This window comes from Pteropus alecto, unplaced genomic scaffold (assembly GCF_000325575.1).
Source record: "Pteropus alecto unplaced genomic scaffold, ASM32557v1 scaffold72, whole genome shotgun sequence".
Taxonomy (NCBI): Eukaryota; Metazoa; Chordata; class Mammalia; order Chiroptera; family Pteropodidae; genus Pteropus; species Pteropus alecto.
In genome coordinates this window covers 23,054,711-23,075,886 of record NW_006436811.1, presented here as the reverse complement: position 1 = coordinate 23,075,886, position 21,176 = coordinate 23,054,711, and the positions used below count along the sequence as shown (strand labels likewise).

Below are 21,176 nucleotides of genomic sequence, written 5' to 3'. Positions count from 1 at the left end.
AATAAAACAAAAGAACTTTGAAAAGCAAATAAATTATAATTTTATAATTAAATAATTTAAAACTGGTATATGTTGAAAAGCATATAATTCAGTAATTTTTTGAAATTTATAAATATGTTAGCAATTCAGAGCTAATTTTTTAAATGTTGTTTGGTAATAAATATAGTTTCAAGTAGGTTCAGAAAGCTGTTTTAGCCTCTTCAAAGCTGCATTTCAAACCAAAACCACTCCAAATCAATAACATTAAACTATAACAGCATCCTCCAATTGTCTTAAGTTGTCGCATGCACAGAAATCATGCTAAACAAGTTGTATTGTAATTAGAATAAATTCTTATTCGTACGAATAAGTATGCATCCTTATTATCATGCTTTCCAAGAGCTGTTTAACTAAGAAGGTAGAACTCTCAATGCCAAAAACAGAATCCTTGGAACCATTATCCCACAGAACACAAAATCTTTTTCTAATGGAGTGATTACAACTTGTTCTGTTCTGAGAGATTTCTCCAGTTCTCAAGCAGTAGGTGCTGAGTTTCTAGTGCCCTTTCTCCTCTTTAGTTTAAAGTACTTTTCAAAAAGAAAAAGAAAAAATTGACCTGGTTAACTGAAAATTCAGAGAATTTAAGAAAAGGTTGTTTGGTACCTCAAAGATTTTTCTTTTCTCATCTTCTACTTATTTCAGTGCCTATGTACTACACAAGCAGCCAGCCTAGTTTAAGAAGCATAGGGAGCATGTTTGACCATAAATATTTCCTGTGTTGTGCCGACAGTTTTATTTATTAGAAGTTATGTGGCTAACAAATACCTTAGAGAGACTTTAGGAATAGAGATGATTTTAATTAATTCATTTAATGTATGTTTATTAAATGGCCATTAAATGCAATGCTCTGTGAAAGATATGGTAGGTATTACAAATAGAAACCTACTTTTATTATAAAGTCCTGCATTTTAGGACCTTATAGTCTAGTAAAAGATGACATATTATAGTACAGAGAGATTGACAAGATTCTTGACCACTCTGAATCTAAATTTCTTTATTTATAAAATGGTGGTACCTATCTTTTCTTTCTTTTTCTTTTTTCTTTTTTTTTTTTTTAAGGAAGCCTTTCGTAAAGTTCAGCCAACACTCTGTCCCAACATATCATTGAACATATAAAATGCTTTATCATGGGTTTTCAAATTTGGTTATATTTAATCTAGGTATTTATTTTGTGCAGTCTTAATTAGTTTTCAAACTAATTTGAAATCATAGAAATCTGGAGTTCTTAATTATATTAAAAATTATTTGCAAGTGGATATCCTATTATTTACTTTTTGTTTGTTCTGCACTCCTTTCTTTGCTATGTGAGCCCCAACGCTTGGACACATAAACAATACTCAGTAAATATTGACTTGAATTGAATGATTCACCATATTCTTATAGACTCTGTTGAAAATACTACTTATAAAGGTTTAAAGTTTATATCAATGATAAGAAAAAGTAGGATGATTTTAAAAGAATTCATCTTTAAACTGACAAATTCTACTTATTTGGCAAGTTTGGAAGAAAAATCATTTCTATGAAGTTTGTCTGTTGGAGGTATTTTAAATGAAATTGCCCTATCTCAGGGCATTAATTGGGACATGAAATATAGACCATTCTCTTCCTGAAAAACTTATACATTACTTATCTTGTTTATCTAGCATGAGTGATCTTATTATGAAAATTGATGCCCTTGTTTCCTCTTTGCCCAAACGTGCATCTCGGTATGATGTCACATTTCTTAAAGAGAATCACAGGTAAGAAATAATAGTGCTGTGTTTTTCTATCACTATACCCTCTACTCAAATCAAAATGGTTTCCATTTGTATTCATAATATAGCAAAATTTAAGGAAAATTAAATTATATATTCTAGTAAATAAAGGATGATGTATATATAGGATATGAAGTTTCAAGTGAGTCATACCAAGTATAATTTGTCATCTTTCATGCTTAAGATAATTTGGAATTTCTGCGTATCTTTATGTAATCATTGTAAATAATATCTTCATATTCTCAGTGTATAAAAGACTCAGTTACTAAAGAATTCTGATTAATAACCTGTAGACATGTACAATGGCATGTCCCAAAATGTGTTCTACAGAACAGTACTCTGAGATGTTGACAGATACAGTCTGAGGGAAAAACTGTTTTCTGGTCAAGTAAGTTTAGAGAACACTGCATCCTTGACCGGGAGTGGGGTGGCGGTTAGAGATTTTCAGTGTTCATCAACATATTAATGGTTATGAAACGTGTAGTTAAAAAGAAAGTTTATTTTTGGTTAATTCAGCAGTTGGATAACTTCTTTATCCCTGGAACACTCTTTTGTTAAAAATTTATTTAATAAAAATTAGGTTTCTAAAGACAGCTATTAGAGAAATACTGTTTTAGAAAGTAGTTTATAATTTCACTTTGAAATTTGAAATAAAATTTATCAAGCTCGATCTGCATATATACAACTATCTATGTCCCCAGAAGGGAACCTTTTTTGTTGTTTTTAATTAAAGACCACTTAGAATTCGGGGAAAAAATCAGTTAGACATTATATAACTAAACTATCGGCAAGTTTTAGTATATGATCTTTTTCTAATCACTGCTCCCATAAAACTAAATTGAAATAAATTAACAAAGTTAAAATGGCTGACACATGTAAATTTTCTGATCGTATGGTAGATGCATTCTTATGTTGCTTGTGTTTACTATAAAAGAATAAGACACGCTTTAGCTCTAGAAAGTCTTTTGAGATGTCTTTACCCTTGTATAGTAATGTTTTTCTCGGGGAAAATTACTTTCTAAAGAGAAATTATCTAGCACTGTTGGTAATGGAATTTGTAATTTTTTCAGATAACTGAAATTCAATACTTTTAGGTATCTTAAAAACATCCAATGGAATTCTTTTTGCAAACTTTTTTGATTTCTTAAATACCATGTGCTGAAATAATTTAACACAAATTTTTAAGAACTGTCATTGTAAATGTTAGTCACTATATTGTTTCTTAAGTTATACTTAGGAATTTTGATATGTTTAGATGTATTTACTTCCACATTAAATGTGGAACATTTGACCTTTTATATTTTATTGTTGTTGTCTGTTTTCTTTCTCTAACTTTCACATCTATCAATGTGTCCTGCTGCCTTTAAGCCTGTGGCCTTGTTTTATACAGAGAGAAAGATATAGTATGACTTTTTGACAATTGTTTGCAATTCCTCAATTTTTTCTTTTTTTTTTTGTTTGGGGATCGGAATTCTGATTTATATAGCCTAGCAGAATTGGCAGTAGTCTGAGAGAAAAAAAGTAGCAGTAAACAAATGCCTACTGTAGCTAAAGCACCTTATAAAGCATATAGAAAGTGACCAGTTTTGAGTAGTGCTACAAGCATGACAATAATTTGTAAAATTTTCACCAAGATTACTAAAGGAATTAACCATTGTAGACGATCTTTTTAATTTAAAACATCTGATTTGTAGCCCTTATTTTTAGTAATAATTATCCATCAGGATCTGTTGTCTGACTTTGCCATTCTATTTTGACATAAGTAAATCATATCAACTGTATATAAAATAAAATCTTTCATTTCTCTGTGTTGGGAGGACCTATATTTGGAGTGAATTTTACATTCCTTTATTGAATTGCTAAGAAATTTATCATTTCACTGCAAAAAGTCTAGATATTTATATTCTTTCTGTAGTTAAAAAAAAAGATCTATGTACCTGTGATTTTATAGGTGTACATTTTGATGTGGTAATCTTTTTTCCTTTGTAATATATAAAATATTTAATTTATACATCCCAAAAAAACTGATTTTTTTTAAACTAATTTTTATGAAATAAATTTTTATTTCAAACTAATTCAGCTGGAATACCTGTACTTTTTGTTAAATATATACTTTTAACTTTTAATTATATTAAATATAGAATTAATTATCTCCCCCTGGCCTTTTCTGTGCTTTTAATTATTTCCTGACATTTTCCTTTAAAAATTAGTCCATCTTCTAACTTAGAACTTAGATCAACGAAAGACAGAATGGAAAGGACAGAAGGGAGGAAGTGTGGAGAGTATGACTGGGGTCAAAGTAAAGTGTGATAAATCTGGGAGAGGGGGTTCCCTGAAATTTTCTATATTGGGTGTTACAATATATTGGGTGTTTTTAATACTAAATTTAATAAAAGTATTGGGTGTTACAATATATTGGGTGTTTTTAATACTAAATTTAATAAAAGTATTGAATAATTAACTTTATTATTCTCAAATCTGAAAAAATATATTCAACTAGAAAGCATCTTGGTTTTATTCTTCACATCTTGTGATCCATGAGAATTTGCAGGGGGCTTAAAATGATCAGTTTTCACTATAATAGTATGTTCTTTGAAGAGTTTATAAAAATCAATGATTCATAAAAGCTTACTTTTTTTTTCTCTAAGTCTTGGCAATTTTCTAATTTGTTTAAGACAAACATTAGAGTTTTAAATTTGCATTTTTTTCTGTGAAACAACCAGAATTTTTTTAATTCGGTGAAAGACAGAAAGTAATTTGTAACAATGTATATAGCTAAGATTAAGATTAATTAGGTAATTGAATAAACTTAATTGATCATCTTTCATCTTATTTGTTTTCTATTTTTCTAGCATTATAACGATAAATCCTCAGGAAAATGACGTGTTCTTTGATGTTATTGGTATTGTTGATCCATTGACAAGAGAAGCACAGAAGATGGCACAGTTATTGAATGTAAGATATTTTTATTATATATTTTATATATATCACTATATAGTTCTTTTTGAAATTTATAATCTTTTCAGGTCTGTTTTCAAGTATAATTAAGTATTTGTGCTCTTGATTCGTTATTCCACACAACATTGTCTTTGAAATAGATGGTCATATTTGAATGTATAAAATGAAATGATAGAGCTATGCATGGGGTGTTATGACAGTACCAAGGTTAGGTGTTGCTATGGACTTAATTGTTGTTCGCTTCCTAAAAAAATTCATGTGTTAAGCCCTAACCCCCGATGTGACTGTATTTTGAAATAGGGCCTATAGGAAGTAACTAAGATTGAGGTCTTACAGGTTGGGCCCTAATCTGATAGGATTAATAGCCTTTTAAGAAAAGGAGGTGAGGAAGAGATCTCTTTCTCTCCTCACATGCACAAAGAAGAGGTCATGTGAGTATACCGCAACATGGCAGCTACCTAAAGCCAGGAAGACAGCCCTCACTATAAACCAGACTGGCTAGCACTTTGATCTAAAATAAATTTCTGTTGTTTAAGCCACCTGGTCTGTGGCATTTTGTTATGGCAGCCCAAGCTACCTAATACAGGGTTCTTCCCGTCTTCATCCTGTCTCCATGTGTGAAGAATGGCTTCTGGAGAAGCTGATACCTAAGCTTAATTAGTTGAAGCTTAAAGTATAATAAGTTATATTAGCCAAATAGGTGAAGCTAAAGGAAGAGGAAATATGAAGATTGTACTCAATGGGTTTGAGCTGGGCAGACCTTCCCTCTTTCACAGGGAAGGCCAGTTTTTCTCTGATCCCTCAAGCCTGGGCTGAAAAGGTGGGGGCTGGGAACTGTGCTGCCATGGTTGCTAAGGACTAAGCAACAAATACAAAATATTTCAGGGGGAACTGGGAATAACTTACTGGGAAGCTAACTTTTTTTGCTTAAAAGGGAGGTAGAACCAGCACCCTCTTTTGATCTGCCGAGGATTTCCTCTCAGAGCTGTTGCACAAATTGAGGGCGTACTTGGTCAGAAACCAAACAAGACAGATGCGCACCTGTCAGAGGGCAAAGTAACAGTACTTTTAAGACTGAATTTCCGTTCTCATCTCATAGTCTGAGTATAAGCCACCTGGAGTTGCTAAGGCAGCTCCATAGTATTGAGGGACTCAGGCACCTCACGTCTGGTTGTTCAGCCATCTTCATAAAGCAGCTTCTGTCTAGTGGTCTAAGATCACTAGCCAGGCTCATAATGCCATCTCTGTATTTCTGCTATCAGGAAGGGGAGAACAAGGCCACAACCCCAAAGTTAGACGTATTCCATCTGATCACGTCTCACTGACCAGAATGTAGCCAGTTGCCTGGCTACTCCTAGTCACAAGGGAAGGTGAAGACTATGAATAAAACCTGAAAATTGTTTCACTAAGAAAGTAAGGGATAATGAGTAAATATTAGGAAACAACTAGCAGAATCTGAAAGGACATTATTGGCTTATCATTTGAAAAAATTTAAAGGTTCAGATTGTGTTTCAACTTTCAGTAGTTAAATTTGAATAAGCTAGTTATTGGAAGGCTATATATTTTTTCTAGGGATGTTCAGAATTTGGAGGTATTTCTATTTGTAATTATTCAATAGTTTTTAAAAGGGACACTTTGAAAAAAATTCTCAGAAGTGTAAACTATTTGTCCTTTTACAGTTGGCTTCACTTTTAGAAACAGGCATAAGTTATTAGATATTGAGTCTGGTGAAAGTGTAAGTGGTCAAGCTGGGTCATACTGGTGTACAGTCTATCAAAATTTCAAAATACAGTTTCTCTCGGAAATTAGTGTGCCTTACCAAATCATATTGGAAAGTAGATTATGGATATATGTTATAAATATATTTATTAATGTGGACAAATAATTTTGGAAAGCATTGCTATTCTATCTATTACATATCTAGGACAAACTTTTTTTTAGTGTACAAATTCCTTATTCCTATGGAGAATCTATTCCGAAAAAAAAAAAAAAAAACAACATTGCTTACTTCTGAAACTTTTGTGTAAAGGTAGAATTTAGAAAGAAGAAATATGGCATTATATGGAAGTATAAAATATGGAATCGCATTATAGTTTACATCGTTGATATTAATAGCAACTCAGCACTTCACGTAACTTATTTTTTACTATAAAGAAATTTTATGCTATAAACTTATGCTGTAACGGTGGTCCCCAACCTTTTTGGCACTAGGGACCGGCGCTCCTATGAGAATCTAAATGCCTGATGATCAGTGGTAGAGCTGAGGTGGTGATGCTAGTGCTGGAGAGTGGCTGCAAATGCAAATGAAGCTTAGCTGGCTTGCCTCACCTCCTGCTGTGCGGCATGATTCCTAACAGGCCACGGATGGGTAATGGTCCAAGACCTGGGGAGTTTAGGACTCCTGCTATAAAGCATAGGAAGAAATGGGTAGTGTCTCATTTAACACAAGATAAACCATGGCTCAGTGACCTCCATTATAGCAAATGTGATGAAAGTGGAATTAAAACTCAAAGCTCTTTTAAATCTTTAGTCTGTAGGTTCTAATTCCTCTTCAAGCTTGCATCCTTTCTGTTTTATATCTGGTTTTTTCTTCTCTCTTTAACTTCATCCTTTGTTTTCTAATATCTTTAAAATCTTCACTGACTTATTGCCTATATAGAGGTGGGGACTATCAAAATTAACAATTTTCCTACTTCTTATGCTCCAGGGAAATGAAAAGAAAATAGAGTATTTCATCTGTACGTAGCCAAGAACTTCCTACATCTTTTACAAAGTAGGTGAAATTCCAAAGGCTCAGGACACCCTTGCCATTGTTTTGAGATCACCACTTTACTTGTTTTTGCAGGTCAAGGCTCTAATAATTATTTTACTTGTTCTTTATTACTAAGGAAATTCAGATACCATGAAAGAAAGTCACATTAGACAAAAGGTAGGCAGCATAACCCTTGGGCAATGAAATCAGCTGTTTGGATTCACATATTTTCTCTGCCATGACTCACTGTGTAGTCTTGGAGAAATTAGTACATCTCTGTGTCTCAACTGTAAAAGTAGCTACCTCAGGAAGGTCTTGTGAGGATCAGATGAGATAATGAATATAAAGTATTAACTCAGTGCCTGATACATAGTAAATGCTCAATAAATGTTAGCTATTTAATATATGGGATTTTTTTATCCTAAAAGGTACTTGGAAAGATTATCAACATGAAGATAAAGTTGTTCCTGAACTGTAGGGGTAAGCTTTCAGAAGCCCCTTTAAAAAGGTGAGTCTAAGAGAACATAATTTCATTGTGAAAGATTTGCAAATACTAAAATGAAAAAAAGAACTGTAATTACTGGATATGTTATTTTTCTTCACAAGATGGTTAACTGAAGCTGCCTAACTGAAAATAGATCAGAAATCAGATATAATTTATTAACTTTAATTGATATAAAATTAAAATAACTAGTAAAGTCGATCTAATCTATTTGCAGAATTTAGTCTAATTGCAGAATTTATGTTTATTCATGAGTGTTTTTTTGAAAATGTGATATAGGAATACCTGTTTAGAAATATACAAGTGGGAAATAGTTTGAATTACACCATTTTTGGTTTACCTGTACTTTCAATACTTCAGAGCTAAATTATCAAAATGGTCTTTATTATATCATCTTTCTCAGAGATGTTGGAGGTTATGGGAAAGAATTCCCTCACCTTCCTCCTCCATTGCCTCTACTTCCCCAGCTTTCCTGTGCGGTAAGGGAAGAAGGTACTCTTTCTCTTTTTGTTTAATAGTCCCTCTGTTTTTGATCCAGTACTTTCCCATTTGTTCCGGATTCTTGCTTTATCACATAGTCCTTTTGTTCCATATCTTTAACCTCTTTACTAGCCTCTTTCTTTCAGTCCAAAAAGTTATTCAGTTTAAAAAAAGAAATAAACCATTCCCTTAACTTCCTCTCCCTTAGAGTCCTGACTCTCTCCTCTCCTCTTCCTTATCTCAGCTTCTTTGAAGAGTGGTTATACCCCCTCTTCTCCTCTCATTCACTGTATCTCCCACTGCAGTTTGGCTCTATCTTCCTCCTTGCTGCCAGAGTGTTTTTACTTAATCACAAAGAAATTGCTATTTGCATCATTTGTGTGATACTTTTTACTTGATGACATTTCCACTACATTTGACAGTACCAAGGACTCCTTTTATACCTCTGCTTCATAGCTGTTGTCCCCTGTGTCTCCTCTTACCCCTCTTCTTGTGTGACTTTGCCTTCCTACAGTAGTCGGACGTGGCTGCTGATGATCACCACTTCCTGAGATTCCCATTCTGTGTAGATTCTTGAGCATGGCCTGCACCTAGTGATTATGGCAAAAGTGGCGGAATATCTCTTCTACAATAGGTTGTAAAAACTGTGACTTTTGTCTTGCTGGCATTCTCTCTCTCTTGGCTCTGTGTGCTTCTCTGATGAAGCATGCTGGAGATGCCGGTAGGTAGCAAGGAACTGCCAAGCACAAGTGAGGAACAGCAGCCCTCATTCCAGACTTCCTTGAGCAACCCCATGGGTCTGGGAGTGGATCCTTTCCTTCAGGCCTTGAGATAACTATAGCATAGCTGATACTCTGCAGTCTCAAAATAGTGAAAGTCACTATTAATAATATAATTCTTGTTATGTGCATTGGGGAATAAGGCTAAAATGCATTAAAACTGTAGGTCTATTAGTAAGCAGCTGCTTTCAAGTCAATCTTGTTTGTTTTTAATTGAATTTTTATAATTGGTACCAGAATTTCAGCTTAAATTTGACTTGCTTTCTGATTATTTCTCTTCATATTATTAGTGGTGCTAAGAACTAATAAAATAGTTAGAAGATATGCTATGGTCGATTTTGAAGAAGGATCAGTGAGTGAATAAAGATCATAAACTTAAAGGGATTCTAATCGTGTTCATTAAGAAATAATTAGCAAGGATATATGTGTACATTCACACAGACACACGCACATGTGCAGTCTTAATAGTGTAAAAAATAATTGTCTACTGCTTACAAGCATTAACGCATCTGCAATATAGAGTGTTTTTAATCTTTTTAATTTAAGAACTTTCTAGTCATATTTTTAAACCATTTTCAGTTTTAAAATAATTCAGAATCTCATTATTAGTCACAGTATTTTTTTATTTATTTTTTTATGTTCTATCAACAGCTTTTACCGTTTTGTTCTGGAACCAGAACTGAAATTTTTGGGTAATGACATTATTGGACCAGAGGCAAAATTCTTGGATATCCCCGAATCACCCCTTCTAACCCTCAACATGATTACTCCTGAAGGCTGGTTGGTTGAAACAGTACACAGCAACTGTGACCTCGATAATATTCACTTAAAGGATGTAAGTTATAATGTGATGTTATATAAAGAAAGAGAAAAAGGGTAAATTCTTATCAGCAAGTGAGTGGTCATGATGTGGCTGCTCACCAGATTTTTCTTCTTTATGATTCTAGGTCTTTGTGATCCAGTCTTTCTTTGATCTTTGAGTTTTCCTAACTTCCACATTTAGCTTCTCTAGTTTTCTGGGTTTCTAGATGTTCTCACATTTTTGGTTGCTTCAGTACCCTGATTCACAAATGCTACTCTAAGATGAACAATGTAGAAAATATGGAGATGGATGCATGGCAACTTAGGACAACACCACAATGTGCCTGCCTTGCCCTTCAGGTCTTGTTTTTAACTTAGAAAGGAACAGTTTCATCTGAAGCTCTTTTTTTCCTCACAGCTCATAGGCAGAGAAAGCAGTCCTAACGAGATTAGAATAAAAGGCAGAGAAGAGAGTTTGCTCATATACTGCAGGCTGGGTGCATTGCTTCCCATCACCTCCAGTGTGACCGTTGTCCAGTAAGTGACCAGGACTTCTCATCCCCACTGGTTGTCATTCAGCCTACAACACAAAATAGGAGAGGAGACTGTCTTAAAGTGTACTGAGTCTTTCAGACATTCTATTCCAAATAGGAAAGGCATTCAGAGACCACAAGAAAAAGAAGCTTTTAATTGAGTTTACCTAGAGAACAGATATCTGCAAACTGGGGAGAAAATATGTGTCTCGTTATCCTTCCTCTTGCTGGTTCTACACAACCTCTCACCTATTTCCAACTCTTTGTTCGACAGCTCCTTCAGAAGGTAGCCATTGCCTTGACGTAGGCATAAACATTTCACGTCTAATAATTTGGTTAACATTGTTCATCATATTTTTTTCTCATGTTTCTCATGTTACTTTTTGCCTGAAGATTTCCCTTCTAGGCAAGTTTTATCTGATCCATTTGTGAGTAGATTCTGTGGGATCCGAAATCGCTTCCCTGGGATGTACTCACTGATAACTCCAACTTCACCCACCTAGAGAATAACCTAAAACTCGGTCATAGCAGTCATCTGGAAATCAGCCCTTCAAATATAGGGAGAGAATAGAAAGACAGAAAAGTAAAAAAATGCATGAGGAAAATTGAGAAATGAACTTGGCAGGAAGTAGAAAAAAAAAAATCCTGTTTACTCTGTGAGTTGTCTCTCTTAAAGGAGTCTGTTGGATTCTTTATTAAGAGGGTTCAGTAATGCACATCAATGAGATGTGGTGGGAGAATTAATGCAGCATAGAAAAGATTTTCAATTTGAGTCTACTGGTAAAAATTTCAGCAGCTATTAAACAATTAATGGAGAGTAAACATTTTTTGTCGTGAGTGGCAAATATAAGATTGTCTTTATAGAAGCTACTTAAATGAACAGTAACTATTTTAGAAATCTAAAAGAGAAATAATTTTATCTCTCTTCATAGATTATATGAATAAACAGGAAATTATAAATTCTAGCAGCTGTAAAAATTAACTGCCTATGAGGCTCTTCTCTTCCACTGAGTGATGTACATACTCAGAATGTTACCTTCAACTATCCTGGAAGACTATGAAGTAATAAAGACATTTGCTGGAGCAGAAAGTAGGAGTTCTAGATAAAGGGGAAAAGTTCATCCTGGGAAAAATGAGACTAAAAATGAGAGATTTGGCACTACACACTTGCTTGCACAAGTACTCCTTGCTATATCTGATTTGTAAACATTACATAAATACCTTAAGAAAAAAAAAGCTTGATCTAGAAAAATTCTCCCTTACTCAGAATTTGGTCAACAGTTAATATTTAGAACAGATTATTAGCTTTCATATTCTTGATAATAGGAACTAATTTAAACTAATTTAACTTAAGTCACCTTTACGAAATTATTAGGAAACTTGAAATATTCACTAGAAAAAAACTCCTTGAAAACAAATTGGCTTTTTTTGGTGTTATGGTTTGAATAAATCAACAGAATTGATGTCTGTTATACAAATATATAAAGATGAGAAATTTTCAAATTAATATGAAAATTAAATGAAGAAACTATTAGTCACAAATTGAATATATTTAGACTTTGCCCTGATATCTAATTCATAATAGAAAAATAGTTAAGCTTTACTTCATAATCACTTTGGGGTATAGTTTCCTTGTCTTAAAAATGAAGGAATTAAACTAGAAAACTAGATTTCTTTCTAACTTTTAATATTCTCCTACTCTGAGACTACCCCATGAAAATCTTTCCATCCAAAGTAAGGGACTGCGGACACAGGTTAATAAAGTATATGAAGTTCATCACTCAGAATAGTGATAATTCAGCAGCTAATTTAGAACCCAGCTAAAGTTGTTGAAATAAATGCTATTTTCAGGGAAGTCACATTTCTTGTTCTTAAAAACAGTAATATTATAAGAGCTGGACTCAGGAAAGAACTGTTGTACACAAGTATTATAATTATTTTCTGTGATAATTACAGTCAAAGTAGAACAATACAATAGAGAATATTTTCAAATACTCTATTCTAAATATAGTAAACTATGTCAGAAACCTTGTGTAGTGGATTAAAATTATATTTAAATGTATCACTGTCTTTGCTCAACAGAGTTGCCGAACTATGTAAAAATCACATCTGATGTATTTTATATTTTGTTATGTTTTTCATATGAAAAAGCTTTATTCCTAAAATATTTATTATAGCAATAGAGGAAAATCTGGGAACAACTTGAATTACTAATCACTTAAAGGATGTTTATAGAGATGGGGACATGTTTCTAGAAAACTAGTTTCTAGAGAACTATATTAAATGAAAAAGTAGCTTATATGTTCTTAGGAAAAGCACGAAAAATTAATTCACTGATGTGTTTTTGAATGTTTAGTCTGTAAATGATTTCTATTCTCTTTTATATTTGCTAAATTTTCTTTAATGAGCATATGTCATTTTGAGTGTAAAACAAACATTAATATTTTAAAGTTACAAGAAAGGCGATAGATAATGATAAGTTGGCTTCCTTGCCAGGTCTGAAGTGGGAGCTCTAGGGCAACAGAAATGAAGCAAATTCTTTGAGTTTTCCATCGAACTCTGTCTTGAAGAAATCCTTGAATGCTACGTTATGACATCCTTTCTGCTTGTAATATTGGTGCATATATCATGAAGTTGGAGCATGTCATGGGAAAGGGGAAAAAAATTCATCATGAACTTTGGTCTTCAAGAAATTGATTCAGTTATTAAGTTCACTGATGTAAAAGACAGATTTGAAGTTGCCTCCCCAAAATACATTGGTTAATATTAAAATAATCACAGTTATTACAATTTTTGTATTATGAGAATTACTAATTACATATTTCCTCCACAGATTGAGAGAACTGTTATAGCAGATTATGAACTAGAATACTTACTACTTGAAGGACATTGCTTTGATATTATGACAGAACAACCTCCTCGGGGTCTGCAGTTTACACTTGGCACAAAAAATCAACCTGTTGCAGTTGATACAATAGTGATGGCCAATCTCGTAAGTATTGTAAAGACTTAACTGATAGTGTTAAAATTAGATGTTTTGGTAAAATTATTAAAATTAGATGTTTTAGTAAAATCCTCTTAAGTTTTTCTAATAAGATAAAATAATTTTTATCCTGCTATTGCTGAAGAGCACCTGAAAATCAGTATTGAAACTGTGAATAAAGTAATTAAATAAAATAAAAATGAAGAGAATCATATTTTCAGAATGTACTTTCACAAGTTATTGCACAAACCTCCTTCCTTGGAATTCATTTATAGAATTCATTCCACAGTTAGTAAACACTTTCTTAGATTATTTATGTATACTCTTTCTTAAACAATTGTATATGTTTTTAGTCATATAACTGATTATATTTTTCTTCATCTTAAAAGGGATATTTTCAATTGAAAGCAAATCCAGGTGCTTGGATCCTGAAATTACGCCAAGGAAAATCTGAAGATATTTACCAAATAGTTGGGTGAGTTACACAAACCACTTTAAAATTTTTATGTATAGATAAGTTTTTAGTGCAATATAACCAAGATCATCAAAATAACTAAAATGTCCACTTGTACCATCACTATAAAACAAAAACTACTGGTAAACTGTGACATATGTTCCAAAATTTATTTTTTATTGTTTTATTTCAAACATATAAAAGATATGCCTAATGTATCATGTTCTTTACTGTTTTCTCCTTTACTATTTTCTATACATTTTTCATGTATTAGCATAATTAATATATTTATCATTTAATGACGATATAATATGTGTTATATTTTATGTAACGAAACCATTATCCATGGTTTATGTTCAGTTTTTCATTTTTATGAATAAAAACTGGTTTCTTTCATAGTAACTTTCCTACTCATCAGTGAGCATACTATAAAGCAGAGATCATCAAACTTTTTCTATAAGAACCAGTAGAAAATGCTTAATGTTTGAGGGCACTCTTGATCTTTGTCTTTGTTTTCTTTTTTTTTCTTAACAACCATTTTAAAATGTAAAAACCGTTTTTAGCTCAAGGCCTCGCAAAAATAGGTCACCAACCTGATTTCACTTGCCATCCATAGTTTACTGACCCCTTATAAAGTCTTTTTTACATTCCTTAATAAATATCTGTATTTCTCATTTATTTTAATTAATACTTATTGAGCACCCATTATTATACCAAGCACTGTGCTCAACAAAGATAATATAGAGGTAGGAGTTATTGTGCCTTTTTCACTGCTTTTTCCCTTTGCCTTATACTGTGCTTAGCATATACTGTCATTTAACAAATATATATATTTGTGCACGCAAAGACTAGAATGCATAATTCTGTAATAGGTAGGAGGGTTGAGGTGAGTCAGTGTTGACATTAGGAATGAGATAGTGTACCTCAAGAGAGTTTTGACGAATTATAGTAACTTACTACTAGTCATACCATAGACAAAACATTCCAGAAACAGGAAACAGGTGTAAATCTCTCATCTAAAACTCTTAGGGCAATACGCATTTCAGAATTTAGAATTTTTCAGATTTTAGAAATTTAATACAGTATGTATATATTGTGACACATTGAGCAGGATCTAAGAAAGTACTTCATTAAGCAAGCATCATCATTTCTATGGCAAAATGTAAATATTCACATTAAAAGGATATGTAATAACTATAAAAGAAAAGAAATACACATGCAACAAACTGGGAGAATATATTTGCAGTGCATATATCCAACAGAGAATTTATGTATAGAATATATAAAGAACTATCAAAATTCAACATTAAGAAAAAATGTATAAAAGATTTGACAGACACCTTACCAAAGGAGATATATATGGCAAATAAGCACAAAAAAGATGCTCCACATCGTTAGTTATTAGGAAAATGCATATTAACCCTGCAATGAGATATTGCCATTCATCTATTAGAATGACTAATATTAAAAAAGTCTTAACACTGCCAAGTTTTGGTGAGGATATGGAGCAATAGGAACTATCATACACTACCGCTGAGGATGTAGAATAGTACAACCACTTTGGAACAGTTTGGCAGGTTCTTAAAAATTTAAATACACATATACCATATGATCCAGGCATTTCACTTATAGATATTTACCCCAAATAAAAGGAAATATATATTAATACAAAGACTTATACATTAATGTTCATAGCAGCTTTATTTGTAATTGCCAGACACTGAAAATAACCCAAATGTTAAAAAGTGAAGGGATATTCAAAATGTGGTATAGCCATATGATAGAATACTACCCAGCAAAATAAAGGATGAATTGTTGATACACACAGTGACATAGATGAATCTCAGAATAATCGTGCTGAGTAAAAGAAGGCCAAAAAAAGAGTACATATTGTATGATTCCTTTTATAAATTATAAAATGCTAGATAATAGAAACTATAGTGACAAATCAGGTCACTGGTTGCTTGGGGGTGGAAAGGCAGGTGGGCAGGTAGAAGGGAAACATCGGATAAAAATAAGTGAACAAAACACAAATGCTACCCTTCCACAGCTTATCCCAGTAGGAAAGACAGTTAAGAAAATAAGTGACCATTAATACATTATAAATACTATAAATGAGTGCTATGGTGGCACAGAAAATGGGCAAAATACACTGACATTTATATCGACTCCTAGAACAACTGTGGTTTCAAGGTGTAATTTCAAAAATGGTTCATGTTTTGCCCAAGCTTCTTTGATCTTGTGCAGAGAGTAAAGGAACTCGGTGTACTTCCAGGAACATAATGTTTCTAAATCTGCCACTTCTGTTTCATCATTGCTTCTTGCAAAGGGAAAAGTCTTTTGGAATTAGATAAACTATGAGATCTTTTCTCTACCACCAGCTATCTGTATAACCTTAGGTAAGTTTCTTTGCCACCTGGAATCTTTATTTCCTCATAACGAGAAGAGATTATCCTGTCTGCTTGTGGGGTCTTGGTAAGGAATAAATGAGATAATCATCATAGAATGCAGTGTCTCACATATTAAGTAATTGCCCATTTCCTCTCCACTTATTCCTTCTTCTTTACAAATTACAATTACTTATATTGTTGTATATTATGTATATATGTACACTATCTCATATATAATGTATATAACATATGTTATATAAAACTATACAGTCTTTTAGGTTCTATTTTATCTGTACCGCTATTTGCTATCATGCGCAATCTATATAAATAGATGGTTTAGGGAGAAATAGTCTCTGATGTTATATTTAAGTACCACTAATATTTAGTAGAAAACTAATCTTTACCCATAGTTAGACAATTTTTGGTAATAGAAATAATTTCAAATTTGTTTATTACTTATAAACAATAAAACCACAAACCTCCCAGTCATAATTTACTTAAATGTGATTAATATGTCACTAAATATTCAAAATGGAAAAATATAAATGATACTACTCTAATAAAATTTCTTTGAAATTAAAATATCAGTAATCAAAAACAAGTCAATAATAAACTATGACAAAAATGAGAATTCTGTTTATCCCAATTTATGATTTAATTCTAATTGATATTACATTTCTGAAAAAAATATTACTGAAATATGCTGAAAAACTAAGCTGAAATAATGTTGACATGAGTTTCTAAGTCTAGATTTTAAAACCATGGCTAAATAATTTCATAATTTTAAATTTGACTTTTTATTAGATATATCTTTGCATGTGTACTTTTTATGTCTGTTCACCTTATTGTAATCTTTAACTGCAGATCATCTACCGTGACTCTGTTGACTGTTATTTACCTTGAATACAAAAATACTCAAAATTATTCTCTCCAAAAAAGAAAATCTGCATAGTTCTATTAAAATTAGACAAATGCTTCTCAGATTTTCCTCATTAAATTATAGAAAATATCAAATACTTAACACATATGTCTGTGCTTTCACTGTGCTAAATTATTATGCTAGACTTTCCTTTTGAAATCTGCAGAAAAACAAATTGCCAAGTTACCATTTGTACGTAAGTTTAGTACCTTTGGGACTGAACTACAACTTCTGTTTTATATAGGAGGCAGGAGAGATTTCAAATAATTTCTGTTCTTTTCCCACAATTCCTTGAGCTGGTCCCTTTGTAAGACAGCTTTGTATTCTGTGGCCCTGGTGGTGGTTGTAGCTCACTGTTGGTGGAGCACTTCTGTGGGCTCTTAGAAGGTCTCTATTGCTATACCTCACTTTCCTTTGATTCCCTGATCCCCATTGGTGCATCTCTGTTCCAGCTGGTTTCTCTTAACTTCCTCAGTCTCAGGCATCCTGTTTTATACCCACAGCCTGTTTTTGCTGAGGTTTCCTCGTATCGCCAGGTCGTCATATTGGCAGGATGCATGACTACACCATGGTGATAACAAAACATAATCTCTCTCCTGCTTGGCCATGTTTGATCCATGAGAAATTTACACATCACTTTCCTGGCAAACTCTAGGAGTTCAGGTCAGTCTCAAAGGCAGCAGCATTCCCCTGGATTAAAGCAATAATAATTCAATTCTCAAATATCAGATACTGGTCCATATTCCACTTAATTTTCCCAGACATGAGCAAGGTACAGTCTTCTATGTCTCCCAGCCTCAGAAAATACATTACAAAGTGCTTTACTTTTAAAGTGTCTTCCTTACTGAATTTAAGATTAGAAGGTAATATTCCCCACAAAGGTGTGGTGGTGGAGACTCACAGCTTGGCAAAAGCTTTCAAAGATTTAACACAGGAAAATGGATTCTTGACTGTAATAGGAAGGGTTGGAGGGGCAAGCTCTCCAGAGCTAGTGTCCAGAAATGGATAACAGAACAAAGCCAAGGAACTGGCCAACCAGAAAGAGCTGCTGCCTCTCCCATGATTAGAAAAGTGAAACAGCACCATCAATATGTCCACTGTCTCTCAGTACCCAGAAAGTTAAGAGATTGCACACTGGAAACTAATGTAGAAAACCTCTATGTCTACATGACTTTGCTTGCCAAAAGAAACTAGCCAAGCATCACTATGTTTTTCCTACCTTACTTTTAAATTCCAAATCACATGCAAATGTATCTGTTTAGCAGAATCTAAACCAGAACCATAGTAGCAAAAGAATCTAGGAACAATAACAACAAAAAAGTTTTTAGGTTTCTAACTTCTACAATATATGCTAAAAAGTTTCAGAATGAAACTTTTTTTGGTGCTATATCATAATATGCACTACATTTCTAGTTATTTTTTTCGGAAACATTTATACTATATACTCTTGATCCTAAAGGCCTAAAACTTTTTTTGCTTTTCATAAAACTGATAATAGCATTTTAATTTTTCTTGGAGTACTTGAAACAAGCCTTCATCATTATCTTCTTCCATCCAGTGTTTTGGATAAGAAATGAGAGGCAGTGTGATTTACTTCACCTCTACAAAAATTGGAATGATATTTATATTTAGAAATCCAGGAAACGTGTGTATAATGCTTCCTGACATGTTGTGAAACTTTTCATTTTGAAGTAAGTGGCTTTTACTGAGATACAGTATTCTCAAATCTCAGTGAGAATGTTATTTGAATGCTCCCCTTTTCTTGCATTAATTCTTTATCAATAAAGTCTGTATTCTTCGACTGCTTAGCTTGTTCTCTTCGTTTAAGCTGCTGACTGTCCTCACGTATCCAGTGATTTTTAGTTGCCTGACATTACTTACAAAAGTCTAATAGTGCAATAATAAAGAGCCAAACTACTTGTTTGGATCTAGGACAATAATTGTACCTTCCTCCAATGTTATTTGCATGGATCAAATGGGTTAACATCTATTAAGGTGTTTGAAATAGTGCCTGAAGTAGAGTAAGCGTCTTCATCACTACCACCGCGGCCACTTGGTGGCATTGAGGGAGGTCGCGTTAGACCTCGAATGGGTCTAGCCGCAGTATTGTGCTTCCTGGCTCCATCCTAGTCTCAGTGAATTTAGCAGCTAAAGTTGCTGATGCCCTGAGTAACATTTAGGACAGGAAGCTCTTGAAGGCTTGTAAGAAATTTGACATTTCTACTACATAAGTTGGAGCAGTTTGTATTTCCTAGTGGTAATTGTTGGGCAGCGCTGTGCCTTCTACTTTGGTTTAGCCACCTCACATGGGGAATTGGGAGTAAGAGGGAGTCAAAAGCGTGTGTGAGTCAACACGGTACTAGAATCCCCAGGTTTTTATTTTAGAAAAATGTTCAAGTGTATGTTATAAATCTGACTGAACTTAAAGTATCTACTATTTCGACATCTCATTGCTTTCTCTTTGACAAAATTCATTTTATAAATGTTTTTACAGAAGCATTTTTCAGTACATAATACACTATCCAAAAAATTATTGAGCAAAACTGTCATTTGATTTGTTTATGCAGTTTTGAAAACTAGACAAATATGTGTAATATAGAAACATTCATCTGATATAGATGGACATCATAGACACATTTTCAGTCATGAGTTTAATAATATACTTCAAATTTTAGTAGTTGAAAATGTTTGGTTAGATATTGAAAACTTGTTGGAAAGTGTAGAATTCCTTTGGTTATGATATATAAACAATTTAAAGTCTAGAAAATATCTCATATTTTAATTATTGCAAATAACAGAGATATAAAAGATTGACTTGTGATAATCTTTGTACACAACAGCAAAGATAAGCGATAATTTGAGCTTTCTGAATGATTAGACAATATCAAATTTAGTGAGTTACTTTTGTGTAATTTTAATTTGTATTAAGTTAAAATTGAACAGTTTTAAAAATTGTAGTGTACTGTAGCATATCTTAATTGACTATAGAAATAGCAAATATGACATATACACAGTGATAGTATACTTATATTTATTGCAAAATGAATTTATTGTTATGTGTACCGTCTGTTTTTTCTTGACTAACTGTAGATCCTTACACATTTTTCTACTTTTAGGCATGAAGGGACTGACTCTCAGCCAGACCTAGGAGATGCTGTTGTTGTGTTGAACAGCTTCAGGAGTAAAATAATTGAAGTACAAGTACGTGAGGCAGAAGCTCTTTATAGTCTCTGTTCTTAATACTGAGAATTTTTTTTTAATTAAATAGTTTTTGGTTTACAATAATTTTACAATTTTATTACCTAAAACATCATATTAGAGCTCTGACAATGAAAGAAAAAAGAGGATTAAGTTCACGGGGGGAACGCAGAGAGCTTGAATATAGAAGAAAAGGAATGATTTTTTTTTTTTTAAGTTATGGTGTGTCTACTATATCTACTGTATCTCTAGCCAGATAATGTTACAAATTAGGCTCCAGGGATAAGATCAGGAACACAGGTCTAAAAACTAGCCCTGAAAAGAAAAAGTTTCTTAAAAAAAAAAGAAAGAGAAGAGAGAAAATGAGTTCATTAATGGCAGATTTGGTCCTTTGAGACCAACCCACCTACTTAAAACTAGTAAAAATGTTGAGTAAGATTTTTTTTTTTATCTTAAAACAATGAGGAGCTGACATTAATGAAATAATAAAGAGAATAAGGAAATATAAATATTTCTCCTGTGGCTTTAACTTCCTTTCTCAACAGGAAGTCATACTCAACTTGAATACATTCCCTTCTGGCCATTCCAGATTAAAAACTCCACAAAACCCAAACCAGCTGCTTAAGTTACTAAG

The 21,176-nt window shown here is 32.9% G+C and overlaps 1 protein-coding gene across 2 annotated transcripts in view; it reads left to right on the top strand.

Annotated features, from left to right (window-relative positions):
- UGGT2 (UDP-glucose glycoprotein glucosyltransferase 2) overlaps positions 1–21,176 on the top strand; it is a 146,552-nt gene that overhangs the window by 92,680 nt on the left and 32,696 nt on the right. For both annotated transcript variants that reach the window (XM_006913820.3, XM_015590887.2), the window contains exons 24-30: positions 1,683–1,778; positions 4,646–4,748; positions 7,932–8,011; positions 9,916–10,099; positions 13,432–13,590; positions 13,971–14,056; positions 20,461–20,545. In XM_006913820.3, coding sequence (XP_006913882.1) covers positions 1,683–1,778; positions 4,646–4,748; positions 7,932–8,011; positions 9,916–10,099; positions 13,432–13,590; positions 13,971–14,056; positions 20,461–20,545 — 793 coding nt within the window. The remainder of the gene's footprint in view (positions 1–1,682; positions 1,779–4,645; positions 4,749–7,931; positions 8,012–9,915; positions 10,100–13,431; positions 13,591–13,970; positions 14,057–20,460; positions 20,546–21,176) is intronic.